The 19,019-nt window shown below is 43.8% G+C and overlaps 1 protein-coding gene across 2 annotated transcripts; it reads left to right on the plus strand.

Moving 5' to 3' along the window:
• Window positions 1-414: 414 nt before the first annotated feature.
• Window positions 415-9,811, plus strand: APOBEC1 (apolipoprotein B mRNA editing enzyme catalytic subunit 1). Of its 2 annotated transcripts, XM_025402575.1 has the most exons (5): window positions 415-466; window positions 4,272-4,299; window positions 6,060-6,457; window positions 8,116-8,234; window positions 9,519-9,811. In XM_025402575.1, the coding sequence occupies exons 1-5, from the start codon at window positions 415-417 to the stop codon at window positions 9,666-9,668; spliced, it is 747 nt and encodes a 248-aa protein (XP_025258360.1). In that variant the 3' UTR covers window positions 9,669-9,811. The 2 variants fall into 2 exon arrangements, with proteins under 2 accessions (XP_025258360.1, XP_025258361.1); XM_025402576.1 differs by lacking the exon at window positions 4,272-4,299 and having other exon boundaries at window positions 420-466.
• The last annotated feature ends 9,208 nt before the right edge of the window (window positions 9,812-19,019 follow it).

Raw genomic sequence — 19,019 nt, forward strand, 5'->3', positions numbered from 1 at the left:
AAAAAAAAAAAAAAAGAATGCTGCATGTTTGATGCAGAGTAGGAGATAATGAAAAATAAATAAGTAAAACAAAACAAAGAAATATACAAAGAATGATGGATGATCCACCTTGCCTTAATCTTTATTTAAAGAAAGAGAAAGGTTACTAAATTCAGATGTCATCGGAGAAGAACTTTGGAATTTGGTAACCCCAGTGATCCACTCTACAGAATTCATGTCATTTGCATCGCAGGCTTTCTCGTCACTGAAGATGCAAATCCCCACGATAAGGTCCCTCTCAGTCAGCCCCCTGTTTGTACAGGCAGCCCAGATTCCCATAACTGCCTGCGACGCAGGAATGAGTCATCCTCTGCCCAAGCAGGTGGCAGTGGGCACACCTGAAGAAACAAAGTCCAGGAACAATCAGCACAACTTATGACTCCAGAGGAAGAAGTCCAGAGACAGAGCACCATGACTTCTGAGAAAGGTAAAATGGATCTGGGGGCCTGGCAAGTATTCTTGAACAATGCAAGAATGGGGTGTGTGTGTGTGTGTGTGTGTCCTGCTGATTCTTGCATCTGTGGGTGTTTTCAAACTTCCCCATTATTGATTAATATATTAGTCTTAAATAAGATGATTTATTATTATTAAGTATTTACATGTTCAAGTGACTTTAGCCAAATCAGTGTTTGTTTCACCATAATAAAAAATTAAGTAGCTGGGTGTTGTGGCTCACACCTGTAATCCCAGCACTTTGGGAGTCCAAGGAGGGTGGATCACTTGAGGCTCAGGGTTCGAGACCAGCCTGGCCAACATGGTGAAACCCTATTTGTACTAAAAATACAAACATTAGCCAGTCATAGTGGCGCATGCCTGCGGTCCTAGCTACTCCGGAGGCTGAGGCAGGAGGATCGCTTGAACCCAGGAGGTGGAGGTTGCAGTGAGCTGAGATCATGCCATTGCACTCCATCCTGGGCAACAGAGCAAGACTCTGTCTCACAAAAAAAAAAAAAAATTTAAGTAAAAGTACAACTGTTTAAATAACAGTTTAAGGAAACAACAGATGTGATAGCATGAGAACAATGTGCTAATTGATAAATGAATTGACAATAACTAATTGATAAATTAGTGCCCAGTAAGTGTTAGAAAAATGTATGGGAGAGGAAGAACACTTCAGGCTGAAGGAAATAATTTCAACTGAGGTAGGATTTGAACTGGATTCTAAGAGACGTGTAGACCTAAAATTTTTTTTATTTTATTTTATTTTTAGGGACTAGGGGGTCGGTTCACTACTTTTCCCAGGCTGGTCTTGAACTCCTGGGCTCAAGCAATTCTCCATCCTTGGTCTCTCAAAGTACTAGGAATACAGGCATGAGCCACCATACCTGACCAATTTTTTTTTTTTTTTAAGACTCGCCCTGTTGCCCAGGCTGGAGTACAGTGGTGTGATCACTGCTCACTGCTGTCTTGACCTCCTGGGCTCAAGAGATCCTCCCGCCTCAGCTTCCTGGGTAGCTGGGACAAGAGGCAAGGGTCACCAGGCCCTGCCAATTTTTTTGTAGAGATGAGGTTTTGCTTTATTGCTCAGGCTGGTCTTGAACTCCTGGGCTCAAGTGATCTACTAGCCTTGGCCTCCCAAAGTACTGGGATTATAGGCATAAGCCACCATGCCGGGCCAGAAGGCAGACTTTGGATCGACAAAGAAGAGGAGATTGCAGGTTGATTGAATCCTATTGATAAACAGAATTTAAAAGCTTTAACAGAGACTTGTGTCTGGAATATAATGAATAAACTGGTTAGGCTACAAAACAATTTATGTAAACAATTTGCAGTAAGACTAGAAAGCAAATTTGAAGTGTTGTTATACCATAGAGGACTTTGAATGCTAGGTTCAAGGAATGAAAGTTTTTCTTTATGGCAGAGGGAGTATCTTTGGAGAATTTATGAACAGCACAGAGATATGATTAAAATAGTGCTTTAGACACATTTACTTGACATGTGATGGGTTTTGGACTGGAAGCAAGGAGACCAGTTAGAAGACTATTGCAATAGTGTGAGTGTGATGGGGCAGGAGGTAACATAGATAACAGTTTGGAGTTCAAGTAACAATTTATTTTCTCCATTATGTTCTCCATCTACTAGAATTCTTTTTAAAGTTCGGGCATGGTGGTTCACACCTGTAATCCCAGCACTTTGGGAGGCCAAGGCAGGTGGATCATCTGAGGTAGGGAGTTCGAGACCAGCCTGACCAATATGGAGAAACAATGTCTCTACTAAAAATACAAAATTAGCCGGGCCTGGTGGTGCGTGCCTGTAATCCTGCTACTTGGGAGGCCGAGGCAGGAGAATCGCTTGAACCTGGGAGGCGGAGGTTGCAGTGAGCCGAGATTGCACCGTTGCACTCCAGCCTGGGCAACAAGAGGGAAATTCCATCTCAGGAAAAAAAAAAAAAAAAAAAAAAGAATTCTTTTTTAAGTGGCATACTGGGGGAAAGACCTAACCCATTATTTAATTGTAGTATCTACTACCTTCCCTGGACTTTTCTTATGAAGGTGGTGTGTTCTATACCTCAAACCGTCCCCAGTCATGTGGCTGGTATCCTCGTCTTTGCACCCCAGGAATAATATTGTAGACACAGCATATATCTCACTGTCCCTTTCTGAACTTCTCACTGCTGCTTCAGTTCCTTCAGAGAAAGTGTCTTCCCATCATCAATATGCCTTTTTCCTATGATACGGCCTCTGTTTTTGTAAGGCTCCCTTGGAGTGGATTACCGGTTCAAGGGCCCCAATTTGTACTAAGGTCTGAGAAGAGCTCATTTCAACATGCCAGCCACCCCCTTCCTCCTTCCTCCCAATGCTCAAATTCCCCATTCCTTCTTTAAAAGTAAGAGATTTGTTCTTCAGGTCACACTTGGAATAGTGTTTTCTGACTTCATCCTATTTCCTAGATATCTGGCTAATTTCTCATTTTAGTTCCTCTCCCCAGCTAGAACCACTCTCCATCTACCAAAAAAACATGCCATGGCCAAGAGTCCTTTCTACAACTCCTCTACCACCCAGTGCAGATGCATAAAAAGTAACACACACAGACAGGCACACACACAGCCTAGGGTAAAGCGTGCTCTGTTTTAAAGGAAGTGTCTCCCAGAGCCTGTGACTCTTCTTTGTTCAAAAGTAGCACCTGCGAGTTAAGGTTTGCCCAGGAGAGTGGGATGAATTTCTTGCCTGAATCTCCCCAAATCACCCTTAGAGGTTCAGGCCTTGTCAGTGCCCATTTTTTTGCTAGGAACATCCCCAAGGCTCTGAGTCCTGAGAGGCGCAGGTCTCTAAAATCCAGTACTTTCCCTTGAATCATCCCCATATTCTCTAACGGCTTCTTACACTTAACATACTATCCAGGGCTGGTAAGGCCGTATGGCTCACTCCTTCCATTGCCCATCTCCCTCCACTGCATGTCTTGATCACTCTGACCCAGCCAGGCTGACTTCCTTGCTCTTCATTGAACAAGTCAAGGTCCACACTTCAGGTCGTTTGCACCTGCTGTTCCCTGTGCTTGGAATCCTCTCCCCTTCCCCAATGTCCACATGTCTTGCTCTCTAACTTTACCTTCAGGTCTCAGCTTTAATGTCCCTCTTTACAGATGTCTTCTCTGACCGCCATCTCTGATATGGTTGATATGGTGCCCCCACCACCTTTTGTCTCCTTCCAGTACTTTTCTTCTTCTTCTTTTTTTGTTTGAGACAGTCTCTCTCGCTCTGTCGCCCAGGCTGGAGTGCAATGGTGCAATCTCGGCTAACTGTAACTGCCACCTCCTGGGTTCAAGTGATTCTCCTGCCTCAACCTCCGGAGTAGCTGGGATTACAGGCACGTGCCACCAAGCCCGGCTAATTTTTGTATTTTTAGTAGAGACAAGATTTTGTCATACTGGCTAGGCTGGTCGGTAACTCCTGACCTCATGTGATCCACTCGCCTTGGCCTCCCAAAGTGCTGGGATTACAGTCATGAGCCACCACGCCCAGCCTCTAATTGCGCTTAATCATTTTTGTTGAAGCCTTAAGGCAGACTTACCTTGCTTGGGATTGGGCATCTGGGAAAACAGATTTTGGCAAAGCCCTTAAAATCTTGCTTTTCTTGGGTGCAATGAGCTGGTCCAATACAATTCATCCATGAAAGAATCTTCAAATTCCATTTTCTGAGATGATTTGCAGGTTTGGAATAATAGAGCACTTTTTCTTAGCAACTCATTTGATATTTGAATGTTATTTGACACAATCATATCTTGGTCAACAGGTCCTTCAACAGGTGACCCCACTCTGAGGTAAGAATAATACTATCACAGTGCACATTTAATTCGATCAAGAATCACTGGGTGTTTAAGAGCTGTGCATGGTGGCACATGCACCTATAGTCCCAGCTACTCAGGAGGCTGAGGCAGGAGTGGGAGGATTGCTTGAACCCAGGAGGTCAAGACTGCAGTGACCTATGATTGCACCATGGCACTGCAGCCGGGGTGAAAGACTGAGACCCTGTCTCAAAAAAAAAAAAAAAAAAAAAAAATGGAGCTGTGGATATAGCTTTCTTTATTGTTCCTTTTCTCTTTTGTCATTTTCCCATTCTTTCTTTCATTTTTGCCTTTTCCAACTTCATTTTCTATGGTTATTGTTTTTTATATCTTTATAAAAAGATTTTCATTGCTTTAAATAAATGATTTTCTAGCTTGCTTATATGTTATTGTCTTTCACTTTCTCTTCTCTTTTTAAATCGCATGCTTTTATAGCCATCACTGAAATACCTGGGAAACTCATTTGCCACTTTAACTTCATCTTCATTTTATACTGTCTGCCTGTTTTTCAGACATATGACAGGGAAGTCATGTCAAGAAATATATTATCTAGTGATAGGTGGAAGGATTGATCTATATAAATGAATGTGATACTTTAGGGATGAGTGGGAACTATTAGGATGTAATAAGCTTGTGACTTAACCATATTTCAAAGAGGAGTCTGCAGCTCAATTCTGAGTTTCCCTTGAGTCACGGCTTTCAGACATAGAGAGTGCTAAATCTAAAGATACCACTGAGAGCAATTAGAATTTCTTTCTTATAGGAGTTAGTATATAGAATCCTACTGTGGAAGAATCTTGAGGCTAAATTGCTCTTTTGTCTGTTCTTGACAATACAATCTTGTTGGCAATTTGGGGCTTCAACACTTGAGAAAATCTGGTTAGAGTCCTTTGAGGAATAGAAAAGATAAGGATTGGAACATGGCACCTTTAGGTGTGAAAGAGAAAAATTGGAATATAGCTAGGCATGGTGGGGCACACCTGAAGTCTCAGCTATTCAGGAGGCTGAGGCAGGAGAGTAGCTTGAGCCCAGGAAGCAAGACCAGCCTGGCCAGCTTAGAGAGACCCTGTCTCAAAAAAAAAAAAAAAAAAAAAAAACCAAAACAGGTTAGAATATAGTGAAGGAAACTTTAAAAGAGAAACAAAGCACACAAAGTCAAGACTGAAATATAATGGTATTAGAGAGTGGTCACCAAATAATGTGACCAGGATAAAAATCCTGTGTACTATGTTTGTGAGAAAAAAAATCTGATAATTCAAACAGACCTCTTCAGATAACTTCGAGACATATACTAGAAAAAGAAGTTTCCTGAGATGTTATGCCTCAGATCAGCCTGATGGAAGAGGGGAGCAGGGGCTGGGCGCGGTGGCTCACGCCTGTAATCCCAGCACTTTGGGAGGCTGAGGTGGGCGAATCGCGAGGTCAGGAGTTGGAGACCAGCCTGGCCAGCATGGTGAAACCCCGTCTCTACTACAAATACAAAAAATTAGCTGGACATGGTGGCAGGAGCCTGTAATCCCGGCTACTTGGGAGGCTGAGGCAGAAAAATCTCTTGAACCTGGGAGGCAGAGGTTGTGGTGAGCTGAGATCACACCACTGCACTCCAGTCCAGGCAACAGTGTAAGACTCCATCTTAAAAAAAAGAAAGAAAGAAAGAAAGAAGAGGGGAGCAGGAAAAGATTTCTAAGATCTCTCTAAATATGGCATGACAGCGTGGGCTGCTTTTTGCATTTCAGGAGAAGAATCGAACCCTGGGAGTTTGACATCTTCTATGACCCCAGAGAACTTCGTAAAGAGGCCTGTCTGCTCTACGAAATCAAGTGGGGCATGAGCCCGAAGATCTGGCGAAGCTCAGGCAAAAACACCACCAATCACGTGGAAGTTAATTTTATAGAAAAATTGACGTCAGAAAGACGTTTTCACTCATCCATCAGCTGCTCCATCACCTGGTTCTTGTCCTGGAGTCCCTGCTGGGAATGCTCCCAGGCTATCAGGGAGTTTTTGAGTCAGCACCCTGGTGTGACTCTGGTGATCTATGTAGCACGGCTTTTTTGGCATACGGATCAACAAAATCGGCAAGGTCTCAGGGACCTCGTTAACAGTGGAGTAACTATTCAGATTATGAGAGCATCAGGTAAAAACAGTAAACAAAGAAACTTCATTGTTTCCAAGAAACTGTGGTGATAGGAGCTGTCTTTAGGCCAGAAGATTGGTTAGTCCAGGCTGGAAGTCTCAGAAGTAAAAGTCCAAAATAATGTGATAAAGGACTAGGTCTGAAATTCATGACAAGGAAAGTAACAAAAATACAACTCCTGGCTGGGTATGGTGGCTCATACCTGTAATCCCAGAACATTGGGAGGCCAAGACAGGAGGATCACTTGAAGCCAGGAGTTCAAGATCAGCCTGGGCAACATAGTAAGACCCCATCTCTAAAAAAAAACTAAAAAATCAGGCCAGGTGCGGTGGCTTACTTCTGTAATCTCAGCACTTTGGGAGGTGGAGGCGGGCGGATCAGGAAGTCAGGAGATGGAGACCATTCTGGCTAACACAGTGAAACCTGTCTCTACTGAAAAATACAAAAAATTAGCCGGGCGTGGTGGCAGGCGCCTGTAGTCCCAGCTACCCGGGAGGCTGAGGCAGGAGAATGGCGTGAACCCGGGAGGTGGAGCTTGCAGTGAGCCAAGATCCGGCCACTGCTCTCCAGCCTGGGCAACAGAGTGAGACTCTGTCTCAAATAAATAAATAAATAAATAAATAAATAAAAATAATAAATAAATAAAATAAAGTTAAAAAATCAGACAGGCGGCCGGGCGCGGTGGCTCAAGCCTGTAATCCCAGCACTTTGGGAGGCCGAGGCGGGTGGATCACGAGGTCAGCAGATCGAGACTATCCTGGCTAACATAGTGAAACCCCGTCTCTACTAAAAATATAAAAAACTAGCCGGGCGTGGTGGCGGGCGCCTGTAGTCTCAGCTACTTGGGAGGCTGAGGCGGGAGAATGGCGTGAACCCGGGAGGCGGAGCTTGCAGTGAGCCGAGATCACGCCACTGCACTCCAGCCTGGGAGCACAGCGAGACTCCGTCTCAAAAAAAAAAAAAAAAAAAAAAAATCAGACAGGCATGGCAGCATGCACCTGTAGTCCTACCTGCCTGGGAGGCTGAGGTGGGAACATCTCCTGAGCCCAGATGTTCAAGGCTGCAGTGAGCTATGATTGGATCACTGCACACTGGCCTAGGTGACAGAGCAAGACCGTGTATCAAAAAAGAAAGACAAAAGCAAACAACAACAACAACCCCTTTTTTTTTTTTTTTTTTTTTTTTTGAGATGGAATCTCGCTGTGTCGCCCAGGCTGGGGTGCAGTGGCGGGATCTTGGCTCACTGCAAGCTCCGCCTCCCAGGTTCACGCCATTCTCCTGCCTCAGCCTCCCGAGTAGCTGGGACCACAGGCAGCTGCCTCCACACCCGGCTAATTTTTTATATTTTTAGTAGAGACAGGGTTTCACCGTGTTAGCCAGGATGGTCCAATCTCCTGACCTTGTGATCCACCCGCTTCGGCCTCCCAAAGTGCTGGGATTACAGGCGTGAGGCACCGTGCCCGGCCAACAACTCTTTTCTCTAGTCTTGCCTCTCAGCCATCTTTAAATGAACTGCTTTATTCTTTTTAGGGGGTCTAATGTCCAGCAGCAACTAGACCAGAGACTAGAGGCTTTCTATATGGTAAACTAGGTTGGGGATCTTCTTAAGTAATTTACCACTGTGCTTGTTGAATGAGCCAAGATTCGTGTTTCCTTAGAGTATTATCACTGCTGGAGGAATTTTGTCAACTACCCACCTGGGGAAGAAGCTCACTGGCCACGATATCCACCTCTGTGGATGATGTTGTACGCACTGGAGCTGCACTGCATAATTCTAGTAAGTTACTTTAGAGACACAAATGCTGATGCCAAAAGAAGCATCCTTCTTCAAAGTTCTTTCCTGAGAATTTGACTCATATCTTCTCTTTGACGTTTATATTGAGATTTAGTTATTTAACTAGCTAGCCCGTCTTAAGAAAATCTCGCAGCCAGGTATGGTGGTGCACACCTGTAGTCCCAGCTACTCAGGACGCTTGAGTCTAGGAGTTGCAAGCTGCAGTGAGCTATGATCGCGCCAATACGCTCCAGCCTGCGTGGTAAAACAAGACCCTGTTTCTAAAAAACAGCTGGGTACAGTGGCTCATGTCTGTAATCCAAGCACTTTGGGAGGCCTGGCCTGGCCAAGATAGTGAGACTCCATCTCTGAAAAAAAGAATTAGTTATCAAACAAACTAAACAAGCAAACAAACAAACAACATCTAAGCCTAAGAACAAGAAGTACGTTTGTGGGAAGTAAGTGGGAGAAGGGAATTTGGGTCAACAGATCTAAGATATGGGTGGTCCCCATATTAATTACATTTTATCATCTTTATTCTTATTTTATTAGTATTGTCTTTTAAGCCACAGGGTCTCGCTGTGTTGCCTAAGCTGGGGTGTAGTGGCTATTAACAGGCACCATCACAGCACACCACAGTCTCAAACTCCGAATTCCTAGCCTCAAGCAATCCTCTGACCTCAGCCTCCTGGGTAGCTAGAACTACAAGGATATGTCATCATGTCTGGCTTTATCGTTATTATTGTTCTTGTTACTACAACACACATTGGCTCTACTGTATTTCAGATATTCTCCTTTCCCTTATTAGTGCGTGTAGTCTTATTGAAGAGAATGTACGTGTTCCATTGGATTCTCTTGAAAGTGGTTCAGGCCGGGTGCAGTGGGTCATGCTTGTAATCCCAGCACTTTGGGAGGCAGAGGAGGGTGGATGGCTTGAGCCCAGCAGTTGGAGACCAGCCTGGGCAACATGGTGAAACCACATCTCAACAAAAACACACAAAAATTAGCTAGGTGTGGTGGTGTGTGCCTGTAGTCCCAGCTACTTGGGAGGCTGAGGTGGGAGAATTGTTTGAGCCTAGGAGGTTGAGGCTGCAGTGAGCTGTGATTGCAGCACTGCACTCCAGCCTGGGTGAATATGCAGTAAGTCCAGAGCAAGACCCTGCCTGGGGGAATAAAATTTAAAAAGTTCAATTGTCTTCCAATTGACATTTTAAAATGTTTGTGGTGATAATACTATTAATTAAAATATTTATCCTAAGGATTAAATAGAATCCTTTTTTATTCCAGAGTCTTCCACCCTGTTTAAAGATTTCAAGAAGATGGCAAAATCATCTTACATTTTTCAGACTTCATCTTCAAAATTGCCATTACCAAACGATTCCACCACACATCCTTTTAGCTACAGGGCTGATACAGCCTTCTGTGACTTGGAGATGAATAGAATGATTCTATGTGCGTACTGATTCAAGAACAAGCAATGATGACCCACTAAAGGGTGAATGCCATTTAGAATCTAGAAATGTTCACAAGGTACCCCAAAACTTTGCAGCTTAAACCAACAATAAATATGTATTATCTCTCACAGTTTCTGTGGGTAAGGAATTTAGAAGCAGCTTATCTGTGTGTTCCTGTCTCAGGTCCCCCACGACGTTGCAGTCAAGATGGCAGCCAGCGCTGCAGTCATTTGAAGGTCTGACTGAGGCGGGAGAATATGCTTCCCAGGTGGCAGGCTCAGATGGCTGGCAAGTTTGTGCTAGTGGCTGGTAGAAGGTTTCAGTTTCTTGCCATGTAGACCTCTCCACAGGGTTGCTGAAATAACCTCAAGACAGGGCAGTTGGCTTCCTACAGGTTAAGTTACCTTTTGAAAAATTTCCTGCAGAGATGGAGTTTTGCCATGTTGCCCAGGCTGGTCTCAAAGTCCTGGACTCAAGTGATCCACCAGCCTCGGCCTCCCAAAGTCCTGGGATTACTGGTGTGAGCCACCATACCTGGCCCAGAGCAAGTGATCTAAGAGAGACCAAGGTGGAAATTTCCATGACTGCAATGAGTTCATTTTGGAATCACACCCTATTTCTTCTGCAGTATTCTATTTGTCACACAGGACGGCCATGATTCAGAGTAAGAGGGGACTTATCCACAAGGATCTGAAACTCAGGACGTGAAAATCACTGGACGCCATCTTGCATTTTCCCTGTAGGGGCTTTCTCTGTTTTCAGGACAAATAATTACATGGAACCAATTTCTGGAGACACAGCTAGAGGGAAACAAAAGACAAAGTAGTAGCACCTGTTTTGATTTGTTTCTTAATTAGAATATCATAAGATTTATAGGTGATCTATAGAGGACTGGATGACCAGATGCAGAGAGGAGCTCCCCTCTCTGTGAGAGCTTCAGAAACCTGCAGAGACATTGCGCGATGTGCCTGCGGACGTTGTGTGATAGGAATTCTCATCGGGTTACAGAAATAATATTGGTTAGTGATTGGCTGGACATGGTGTCCAGCACGGGGCATTTTGTGGCTGCTTGGCGTCAGTCTAGAGCCCATGTTGCAAGGGGCTTTAAGAGGTAATTAGCTCAAGCAGAGAGTGAGCTGTGATTGCTGTCACATTTAAAATGTTCTTCTGGGCTTGATAATTTAAAGGAGCTCACATTCCTCAAATAAAACGTTCATTTTCTTTCTCAAACCTAAACATAATATTAACCACTGCTATATTATTTTTAGTAGGAGGATGAGAAGGGCTAAGTCAGGCACAATTACAAAAAACTCTTAGCCTATTCATCAATTACTTGTATAAGCTGAATAACAGCAATTCTAATTTATAGCTACTTTATAATAATATTAAATCTACTAATGAGGCTGGGCATGGTAGCTCATGCCCGTAATCCTAGCACTTTGGGAGGTTGAGGCAGGTGGATCATTTGAGGTCAGGAGTTCGAGACCAGCCTGGCCAACACGGTGAAACCCCGTCTCCATTAAAAATACAAAAATTAGCTGGGCGTGGTGGTGGACGCCTGTAATCCCAGTTACTTGGGAAACTGAGGCAGGAGAATTGCTTGAACCTGAGAGGCGGAGGTTGCAGTGAGCCGAGATCGTACCATTGCACTCCAGCCTGTGGGACAAGAGTAAAACTCCGTCTCAACAACAACAACAACAACAAAATATATATATATAATAAATAAATAAATTTACTAATGAGAGAAGAGAGCAAAAAGAATCAGTTAGGCAGATAGCTAGGACAAGTCCTTGGTAGAATTCCTTTCTAACAAAGAAACAGCTTGAAAGATGAAACTGCAAGTACAGATAAGGGGGCAAGGTCCACCATAAAAATGCGTTCTGTGTAACTAACAAGGGTCACATATACATGCTAGGGTTCGGTGAACACATCCCTTTCCTTTTTTGGACATACTCAGATAAGGAACTTGCATAAAAGCGGGAGGGCTTATTTGAAAGATACCTGCAGCTGCACACATAAGGGGAGTTATATAGAACCAGACATGTCCGCAATGGAGAATTCCACCCCCTAACACATGCACAGTAAGGGAAATTAAACCACATGGAGTCACTTAGGCTAAGAATGCACATGTGCACTACAAGGACAGGGTCAGGAATTCAAAGGGGCTGTCAGGAATTCACACCTCGTGCAAATGAAGCACATAGCCCTAACTGGTTTTTTTGTGCCTTATGTAAATGACACATCCCTCCTACCTGTTTATAAAAGGCTTTGTATTCAACTGTAGAATGGCAACCCTCTTTCGGGCCCCCTCTTTGCTGTGGGGAGCTTTGTCCTTTCACTTATTAAACTCTTGCTCCAACCTCACCCTTGTGTCCATGCTCCTTAATTTTCTCTGTTGGTCCTGAGACAAATAACGCTGAATCCTACTTCAAACCACAAAATCAAAACATTGTGGTGCATTGGCAAGACTGCAACATGAGTTTATAATTTATACTACATCAACATCAACTATGTTCATGTTATCTAAATATATGTACCACAGCATTATCATCATCATACACATGAAACAAATTATCACTCTAAGCAACCACAATCTGTTACCTTATTTTCCTTAAGAAGTATACCATCACTTACTGAATTTTACCTAAATGAATTATTATAAATGTCAAAGAACAATGGTATTATCATACCAACATTTGTAGCTATCATAGCATTACTTAGTTTATATTTTTATGTATGACTAATTTACCCTACATCACTTAAAATATTGCAAACTACCAACAACATAAAACCAAAATGCCAGGTCAAGAAAACAAACAAAATAGCCTTTTAATCACTACTTATGATATTATCAATCCTTTCTTTCCCCCTGGCACAAATATTTTTAGCATTGGATTAAGAATTTAGGTTAGCCAGTACAAGAACCCTCAAAACCTTAAGCAAGTATGTTAGACTTAATTCCTGAAAAAATAGGGATTGTAAAACTTTATCTTACATTAATTGAATGCAAATAAAACATTTTTTAAAGCAAAAGCCTCATTAGACTGGTAGGCTCCAACCTCATGAAAATTTAGTTAGCAGCTAAATATCCTAACCAACTGACTTTAATTTACCTTTCCCTCCCTAGAGGAAAAAAGGCAGGAGAATCTCCCCGCTCCTGCCCCCGACACTCCAGAATTGAAGCTGCTCATTTAACCTTGCAAATTCAGTGTGAAATTTCACCTCATGACTTGGTAAAAAGAGGGTTTAATCTTTTTTTTTTTTTTTTTTTTTGTGAGACGGAGTCTCACCCAGGCTGGAGTGCAGTGGCAAGATCTCAGCTCACTGCAACCTCTGCCTCCCGGGTTCAAGCGATTAACTTCTGCCTCCTGGGTTCAAGCAGTTCTTCTGCCTCAGCCTCCTGAGTAGCTGGGACTAAAGGCAGGTGCCACCACGCCCGGCTAATTTTTGTATTTTTAGTAGAGATGGGGTTTCACCATATTGGCCAGGCTGGTCTGGAACTCCTGACCTCGTGGTCCGCCCGCCTTGGCCTCCCAAAGTGCTGGAATTACAGGTGTGAGCCACCAGGCCCAGCCCTAATCTCTTTCTTTAGATTTACAGACTAATGCTTACTCAGCCATTTTTGCCTTGCTTTTTCCTATGTTCATCAATTGTTGATTATTCTCAACAAACCACAAAGACATTGGCACATCATGTTTACAGTTTGGTGTCTAAGCCAGAATAGTGGGGACCGTCCTCCATTTTCTTTTCTTTTTTTCCCAATTTTAATTTTTATTTAAGTTCTGGGGGTTCAGGACATGTCCATACTGAACTGGGTCAACCAGGAGTTACGTGTGAGGAGATGATCAAATCTGTAATGTTATTATTGCTGCCTATACATTTGTAATAATTTTTCATGGTTTTACCTATTATAATAAATGGATTCAGAAATTGATTAATTCCATTAATAATTGGGGCACCAGATAAAGCATTCCCAGGAATACATAATAGGTTTCTGATTTCAGCCCCTATCATTCCTCTTCCAATAGTCTAAGCTGCTCTTTTTTTTTTTTTTTTTGAGACGGAGTCTCGTGCTGTGTCACCCAGGCTGGAGTGCAGTGGCGCGATCTCGGCTCACTGCAAGCTCCGCCTCCCAGGTTCAGGCCATTCTCCTGCCTCAGCCTCCGAGTAGCTGGGACTACAGGCGCCCGCCACCACGCCCGGCTAGTTTTTTGTATTTTTAGTAGAGACGGGGTTTCACCATGTTAGCCAGGATGGTCTCGATCTCCTGACCTCGTGATCCGCCCGCCTCGGCCTCCCAAAGTCCTGGGATTACAGGCTTGAGCCACCGCGCCCGGCCTAAGCTGCTCTTAAACAGGGTGAACGTTCTATCCATTTGTTTTCTTTAAAAAAGGAGATAAAAGGCTGGGCACAGTGGCTCATACCTGTAATCTCAGCACTTTGGGAGGCCGAGGCAGGCTGATCACGAGGTCAGGAGTTCAAGATCTGCCTGGCCAACATGGTGAATCCCCGTCTCTACTAAAAATACAAAGTTTAGCTGGGCATGGGGGTGCATTCTTATAATCCCAGCTACTCGGGAGGCTGAAGTAAGAGAACTGCTTGAACCGGAGGAGCTTGCAGTGAACTGAGATTGTGCCACTGCACTCCAGTCTGGGCTACAGAGCAAGACTCAGTCTCAAAAAAAAAAAAAAAAAAAGGGATAAAGTATGATTTCATGAATCACATGGTTTATTGCTATACAAAAAGAATTTTTCTTCTAATCACTGGCATTTGCGTGTCAAAGCTTGCCGGCCTGGTTTTTCAAGCTGCCTGTTAGAAAAGAAATGATTTGGGGGTTGCTTCTCATTACAGGAAAATTTCCACTGAGAATCTTTACCCTTTCTAGCGGCCTAAAAATTATTTCTTAATAACTCCTGTATTATTCCCTGCCTCAAGAGAAGTAAACGTAACTGCTGTCAGGGGGTGTTGGAAGACGATTCTTTCTGGCTGCTTCCTGTTGAAAAGGCAGGTCATGTGAGGGAATAGCAGTTGGTCCTCCTCCTGAGGTTGATCTAAGCGTTCTCGGAAGAATAGTGTGTCCATGTGTGGCTCTGCTCGCAGCATTGTTTGGAGTTCGATTGCTTCTAGGTGAAAAGAGATAAATTTTACAAGAAGGTTTAAAATATAGGGTTAGAGTATGAGTATTAAGATGACGACGGTTAGTGGGAATCCTGTAGACCATAACTGAGTTTAAGATCTGTTAGTGACACCAACGGATTGCAGTACCGGTTTCCCTCCACTAGATGTCGTTGTACATTACCAGAGACTTTAATATAAAAGTAACGTTTTCCTTGAGAAAAGCATACATTTTCTTCTTGATTTCCCATTAGAGAATAATTTTAGGCATAGGCCATTTTTATGAGTTGCAATATGATTGGGAGAAATAAGATACTGGGTGGCTAAAATAACTTTAGCGTTAATCTTGACAATTCCTTTCCTTTTTTTTTTTTTTTTTTTGAGGCGGAGTCTTCACTCTGTCCCCCAGGCTGGAGTGCAGTGGCACCATCTCGGCTCACTGCAAGCTCCGCCTCCCGGGTTCGCGCCATTCTCCTGCCTCAGCCTCCCGAGTAGCTGGGACTACAGGCGCCCGCCACCGCGCCCGGCTAATTTTTTTTTTGTATTTTAGTAGAGACGGGGTTTCACCTTGTTAGCCAGGATGGTCTCGATCTCCTGACCTCGTGATCCGCCCGCCTCGGCCTCCCAAAGTGCAGGGATTACAGGCGTGAGCCACCGCGCCCGGCCTCCTTTCCTTTAATTAGTAAATTCTTTTGTGACTTTCACAGACCCTCTTAGGACATACTCAAACTTTCTGACCTGTCCTAAACATCCTTTCTGTAAACGACCAGTCATTTCCTTTTAGCACAAGAATTTACCATCCTTCCTTATATAAAATCTCTTTCTTTATAAACTTCTTTTAATAGAGTGCATCCTATTACCAATTTTCAGTAAAAAGTTTTATTAAACTTAATGATAGTAAAACTTTTATACTTTCATGCTTGCTTCGTGTTTTTTTTTTTTTTTTTTTTTTGAGACAGAGTTTCGCTCTTGTTGCCCAGGCTGAAGTGTAATGGTGCGATCTCGGCTCACGGCAATCTCTGCCTCCCGGGTTCAAGTGATTCTCTTGTCTCAGCCTCCCGAGTAGCTGGGATTATGGGCATGCGCCACCATGCCCGGCTAATTTTGTATTTTTTAGTAAAGTTGATGTTTCTCCATGTTGGTCAGGCTGGTCTCGAACTCCCGTCCTCAGGTGATCCACCCGCCTCGGCTTCCCAAAGTGCTGAGATTACAGGCATGAGCCATGGCATCCGGCCTTATGCTCGCTTCTTATCCATAACTATCACTCCTGCTATAAGCAAAATAACCTTGACTAAATCTTTCCTGCAATTATTAATCCTATGATAAGAAAGATAACCAGGCAAAATATTACAGCAATTAGAATTTTACAACCAAAATTCCGCATTGTGGGTGCCACGGTGTACAGTTCCATTGCGAATAGTGGTGGAACTATAACAATTCCCACAAGAGTGGCATAGTAAATAATTTTCATTTACATTTTTACTTGCCAAGATATAACATTTCCCTTTGGGGGATCTACAAAGTTACAAATGCAATCCCATGTATACTTACATCTTGCTGCAAATATGCCTTAAAAGGGGTTTTAATATTTGGTGGCAGATTTTGAGAGGAAAGGCAGAAATAATAAAAAGTATCCGGTGAGGTAGGAGCAGTCCTCACTCAGTTACCTATCTTTTACGATTTTCAGCTTAAGATCTTCTATTTCTCCACACTGATATTCAGGACGTTCCTCTGGGCTGTGAGGGGTTGCTCCCTCAGCTCTTCAGGCTCTGACTTGAATGTGATGTATCCAGGAGTTGATTCCTGTAACTTTTACTGCCAATGGGGTTGAAAGAAGAACAGCGTAGGGCCTTTCCCAGCTTGGCTTAGGGAAGGAGACAGAGATGAGAGTTTTGCTAACACCAACTTTCCTGGGTTAAATAAAGGTGGTTCTGTTTGCTGAGGCTGGACTTCTGCTAGTTGTGTTAATTCTTGTTGGAAGTGAGCTAGAGAGGTTACGTGCTTAACTAATTTAAGAGGTTTCCTGCCTGAAAACAATCTCTGAGCACACTGGTAAGTTTTATCCTTTCCCAAGTGAAAAGTTTGGTGAAGGATTTTAAGGACATTGGCTGGAGGCTGGCAAATGGAGTTTGCCATCCTCTGACTGTAGCCTTCCTGAGGGCTGGGAAGAGCGTCCTCGAAAACTGGCCGATTTTATTTCTGCAGAGGAATACTGAGGTTTAAGTTTTCTTATGGAGCCTTCCTAGATTAGAAGGGGCTTGAAGTGCGTTAGTGACTTGAGGCTTCCTTGCCTCTGACTTAACTGCCTGATCAGCTAACCTATTTCCTTTGGCTACCTCATGTGTTCCCTTTTGACGTTCCTTACAATGCATTCCTGCTATTTCTTGTGGAAGAAAAACTGAAGATAACCTGCTAATTTCCTGGTGATATTTTTATAGGGGATCCATTAGTGGTAAGAAAATGTCTTTTCTGTCAAATGGCAGCATGAGCATGGAGAACCAAGAAAGCATACTTAGAATTAGCATAAATGTTAGCTACCTTTCCCTTGCTTAATCCAAGTGTGCTTGTTTGTAAGAGCTAATTGAGCGCTTGTGCCTGGGGAGAGACGTTATTTAGAGTGACTGCTGCTTATCCTACCTTATGTACTTCTTGCTTTACTGGCTGTTTGTTGGCTAAGAGCTCCCCCTAGAGGACAGTAATCCTGCCACATTATGTGGCGTGTAAACAGTTAAATTATTTCCTAAGGTTAACTTGGAGGCTTTTCTGATGAGTAGCGCTATCATGACAATGACTCGGAAGCATGTGTCAACTAAGCTTGAGAAAAATACTGGATTAGAGTTTTTCCTGAGATGCCCCTTCTGGTTGTGCTATGGGCAGAGGGGAGGCCTGGATTAGAGAGGAGAAAAAAGAGAGACTTGCTCAGTGTTTAGAAGGAGGTCTACTTTCCTTCTTTTAATTTCCGGAATCACCCGGCGCTCCTGTGCTATAATGGCAGTTTGAGCCGCTGGAGCCGGAGTTTGAGCCCCGGGACCCGTCAGTTCTGCGGGATTATCTGTGAGACTGGTTCTGAATCCAGTGACCTTCACCTCTGGGGGCAGTTCCATCTCCTGTGCTCTCTGCCCCAGGCTGGAGAGGGTTGGGGTGGTTTTGTCTTGCTGTATGGGCATTCTTTCTTAACATGCCCTGGCCTGCCACACTGCTAGCAACCAGCAGATGAACCTCCGGGATCCTGGACTTTGCAAGCCTGCAAAGCTGCTGCCAGAGCCTCTGTCCTGGCCATTCTCTCTTTCTTTTGGGCCTCTTCCTGGTTCCTATTACAAAAGACCAAAGTGGCCACTTTCAGGAAGTTCTCTAAGGTGCTCTCTGGTCCTATAGCTTGCTTTTGTAGTTTTCTTTTAATATTGGGAGCTGCCTGTTTAAGAAACTTGTCCTTTAGGGTGAGCTGTCCCTCGACTGAATCCGGGGATAAGGAGGGGTGTTCTGTTAGTGCCGTTCTCAGTTTTTCCATAAAGGCTACAGGAGTCTCATCTGGCTTTTTGTTTATCCTGGACAGTTTCGAGTAATTGAGAGGTTTAGCCCTGGTTTTCTGTAGGCCCTGTAATGCACACTTTAAAACGGGCTTCCTTTTCCATTCATCTCCTGAGTTATTGGGGTCCCAAATAGGGTTGTCAAGGGGAACTGCTTTCCTCACAATTGGGAATGGCATTTCTGCTATTTCTTCTCTTTCCTTATCTGCTTTTTTCCCTTTTGGTGTATTATGGGAGATCTGTTGCTCATCTCGGAAATCAGAGCTGCCTGCTTTTCAGCTGCAGTGAGGGTCTGGCTTAGGAGCAGCATAACATCTTTCCATGTGAGGTGAAATACCTGAGTTAAATTTTGGAAAGCTGTTTTTTTGAGATGGAGTCTCACTCTGTTGCCAGGTGGGAGTTCAGTGGCGCGATCTTGGCTCACTGCAACCTCTGCATCCTGGGTTCAAGTGATTCTCCTGTCTCAGCCTCCCGAGTAGCTGGGATTACAGACGCAAGCCACAATGCTCAGCTCAGAAAATCTGTTACCCATCTAGAAAGAGAAGCAGAATAAAAGTGTCCTTTTAGTCTGCTTCGTTTCCCTGTGACCCCCGAGGGAGAATAAGACAGTGGAGCGTCCTCCTGTTTTCCTTCCCTCGTTCCTGGGTCCTGGCACCCTGTTAAATGTGCCGCCCATGGTTGTAGGCATGATC

The sequence above is a fragment of the Theropithecus gelada genome, chromosome 11 (assembly GCF_003255815.1).
Source record: "Theropithecus gelada isolate Dixy chromosome 11, Tgel_1.0, whole genome shotgun sequence".
Lineage (NCBI taxonomy): Eukaryota > Metazoa > Chordata > Mammalia > Primates > Cercopithecidae > Theropithecus > Theropithecus gelada.

What these genes read in the sequence shown, in the direction of transcription:
- APOBEC1 (XM_025402575.1), top strand. Translation starts at nt 415, where the DNA reads ATGACTCCAGAGGAAGAAGTCCAGAGACAGAGCACCATGACTTCTGAG. An exon ending in TCAGATTATGAGAGCATCAG is followed by an intron (nt 6,458 to 8,115) that starts GTAAAAACAGTA and finishes GTGTTTCCTTAG; the next exon opens with AGTATTATCACTGCTGGAGG. An exon ending in AGCTGCACTGCATAATTCTA is followed by an intron (nt 8,235 to 9,518) that starts GTAAGTTACTTT and finishes TTTTTATTCCAG; the next exon opens with AGTCTTCCACCCTGTTTAAA.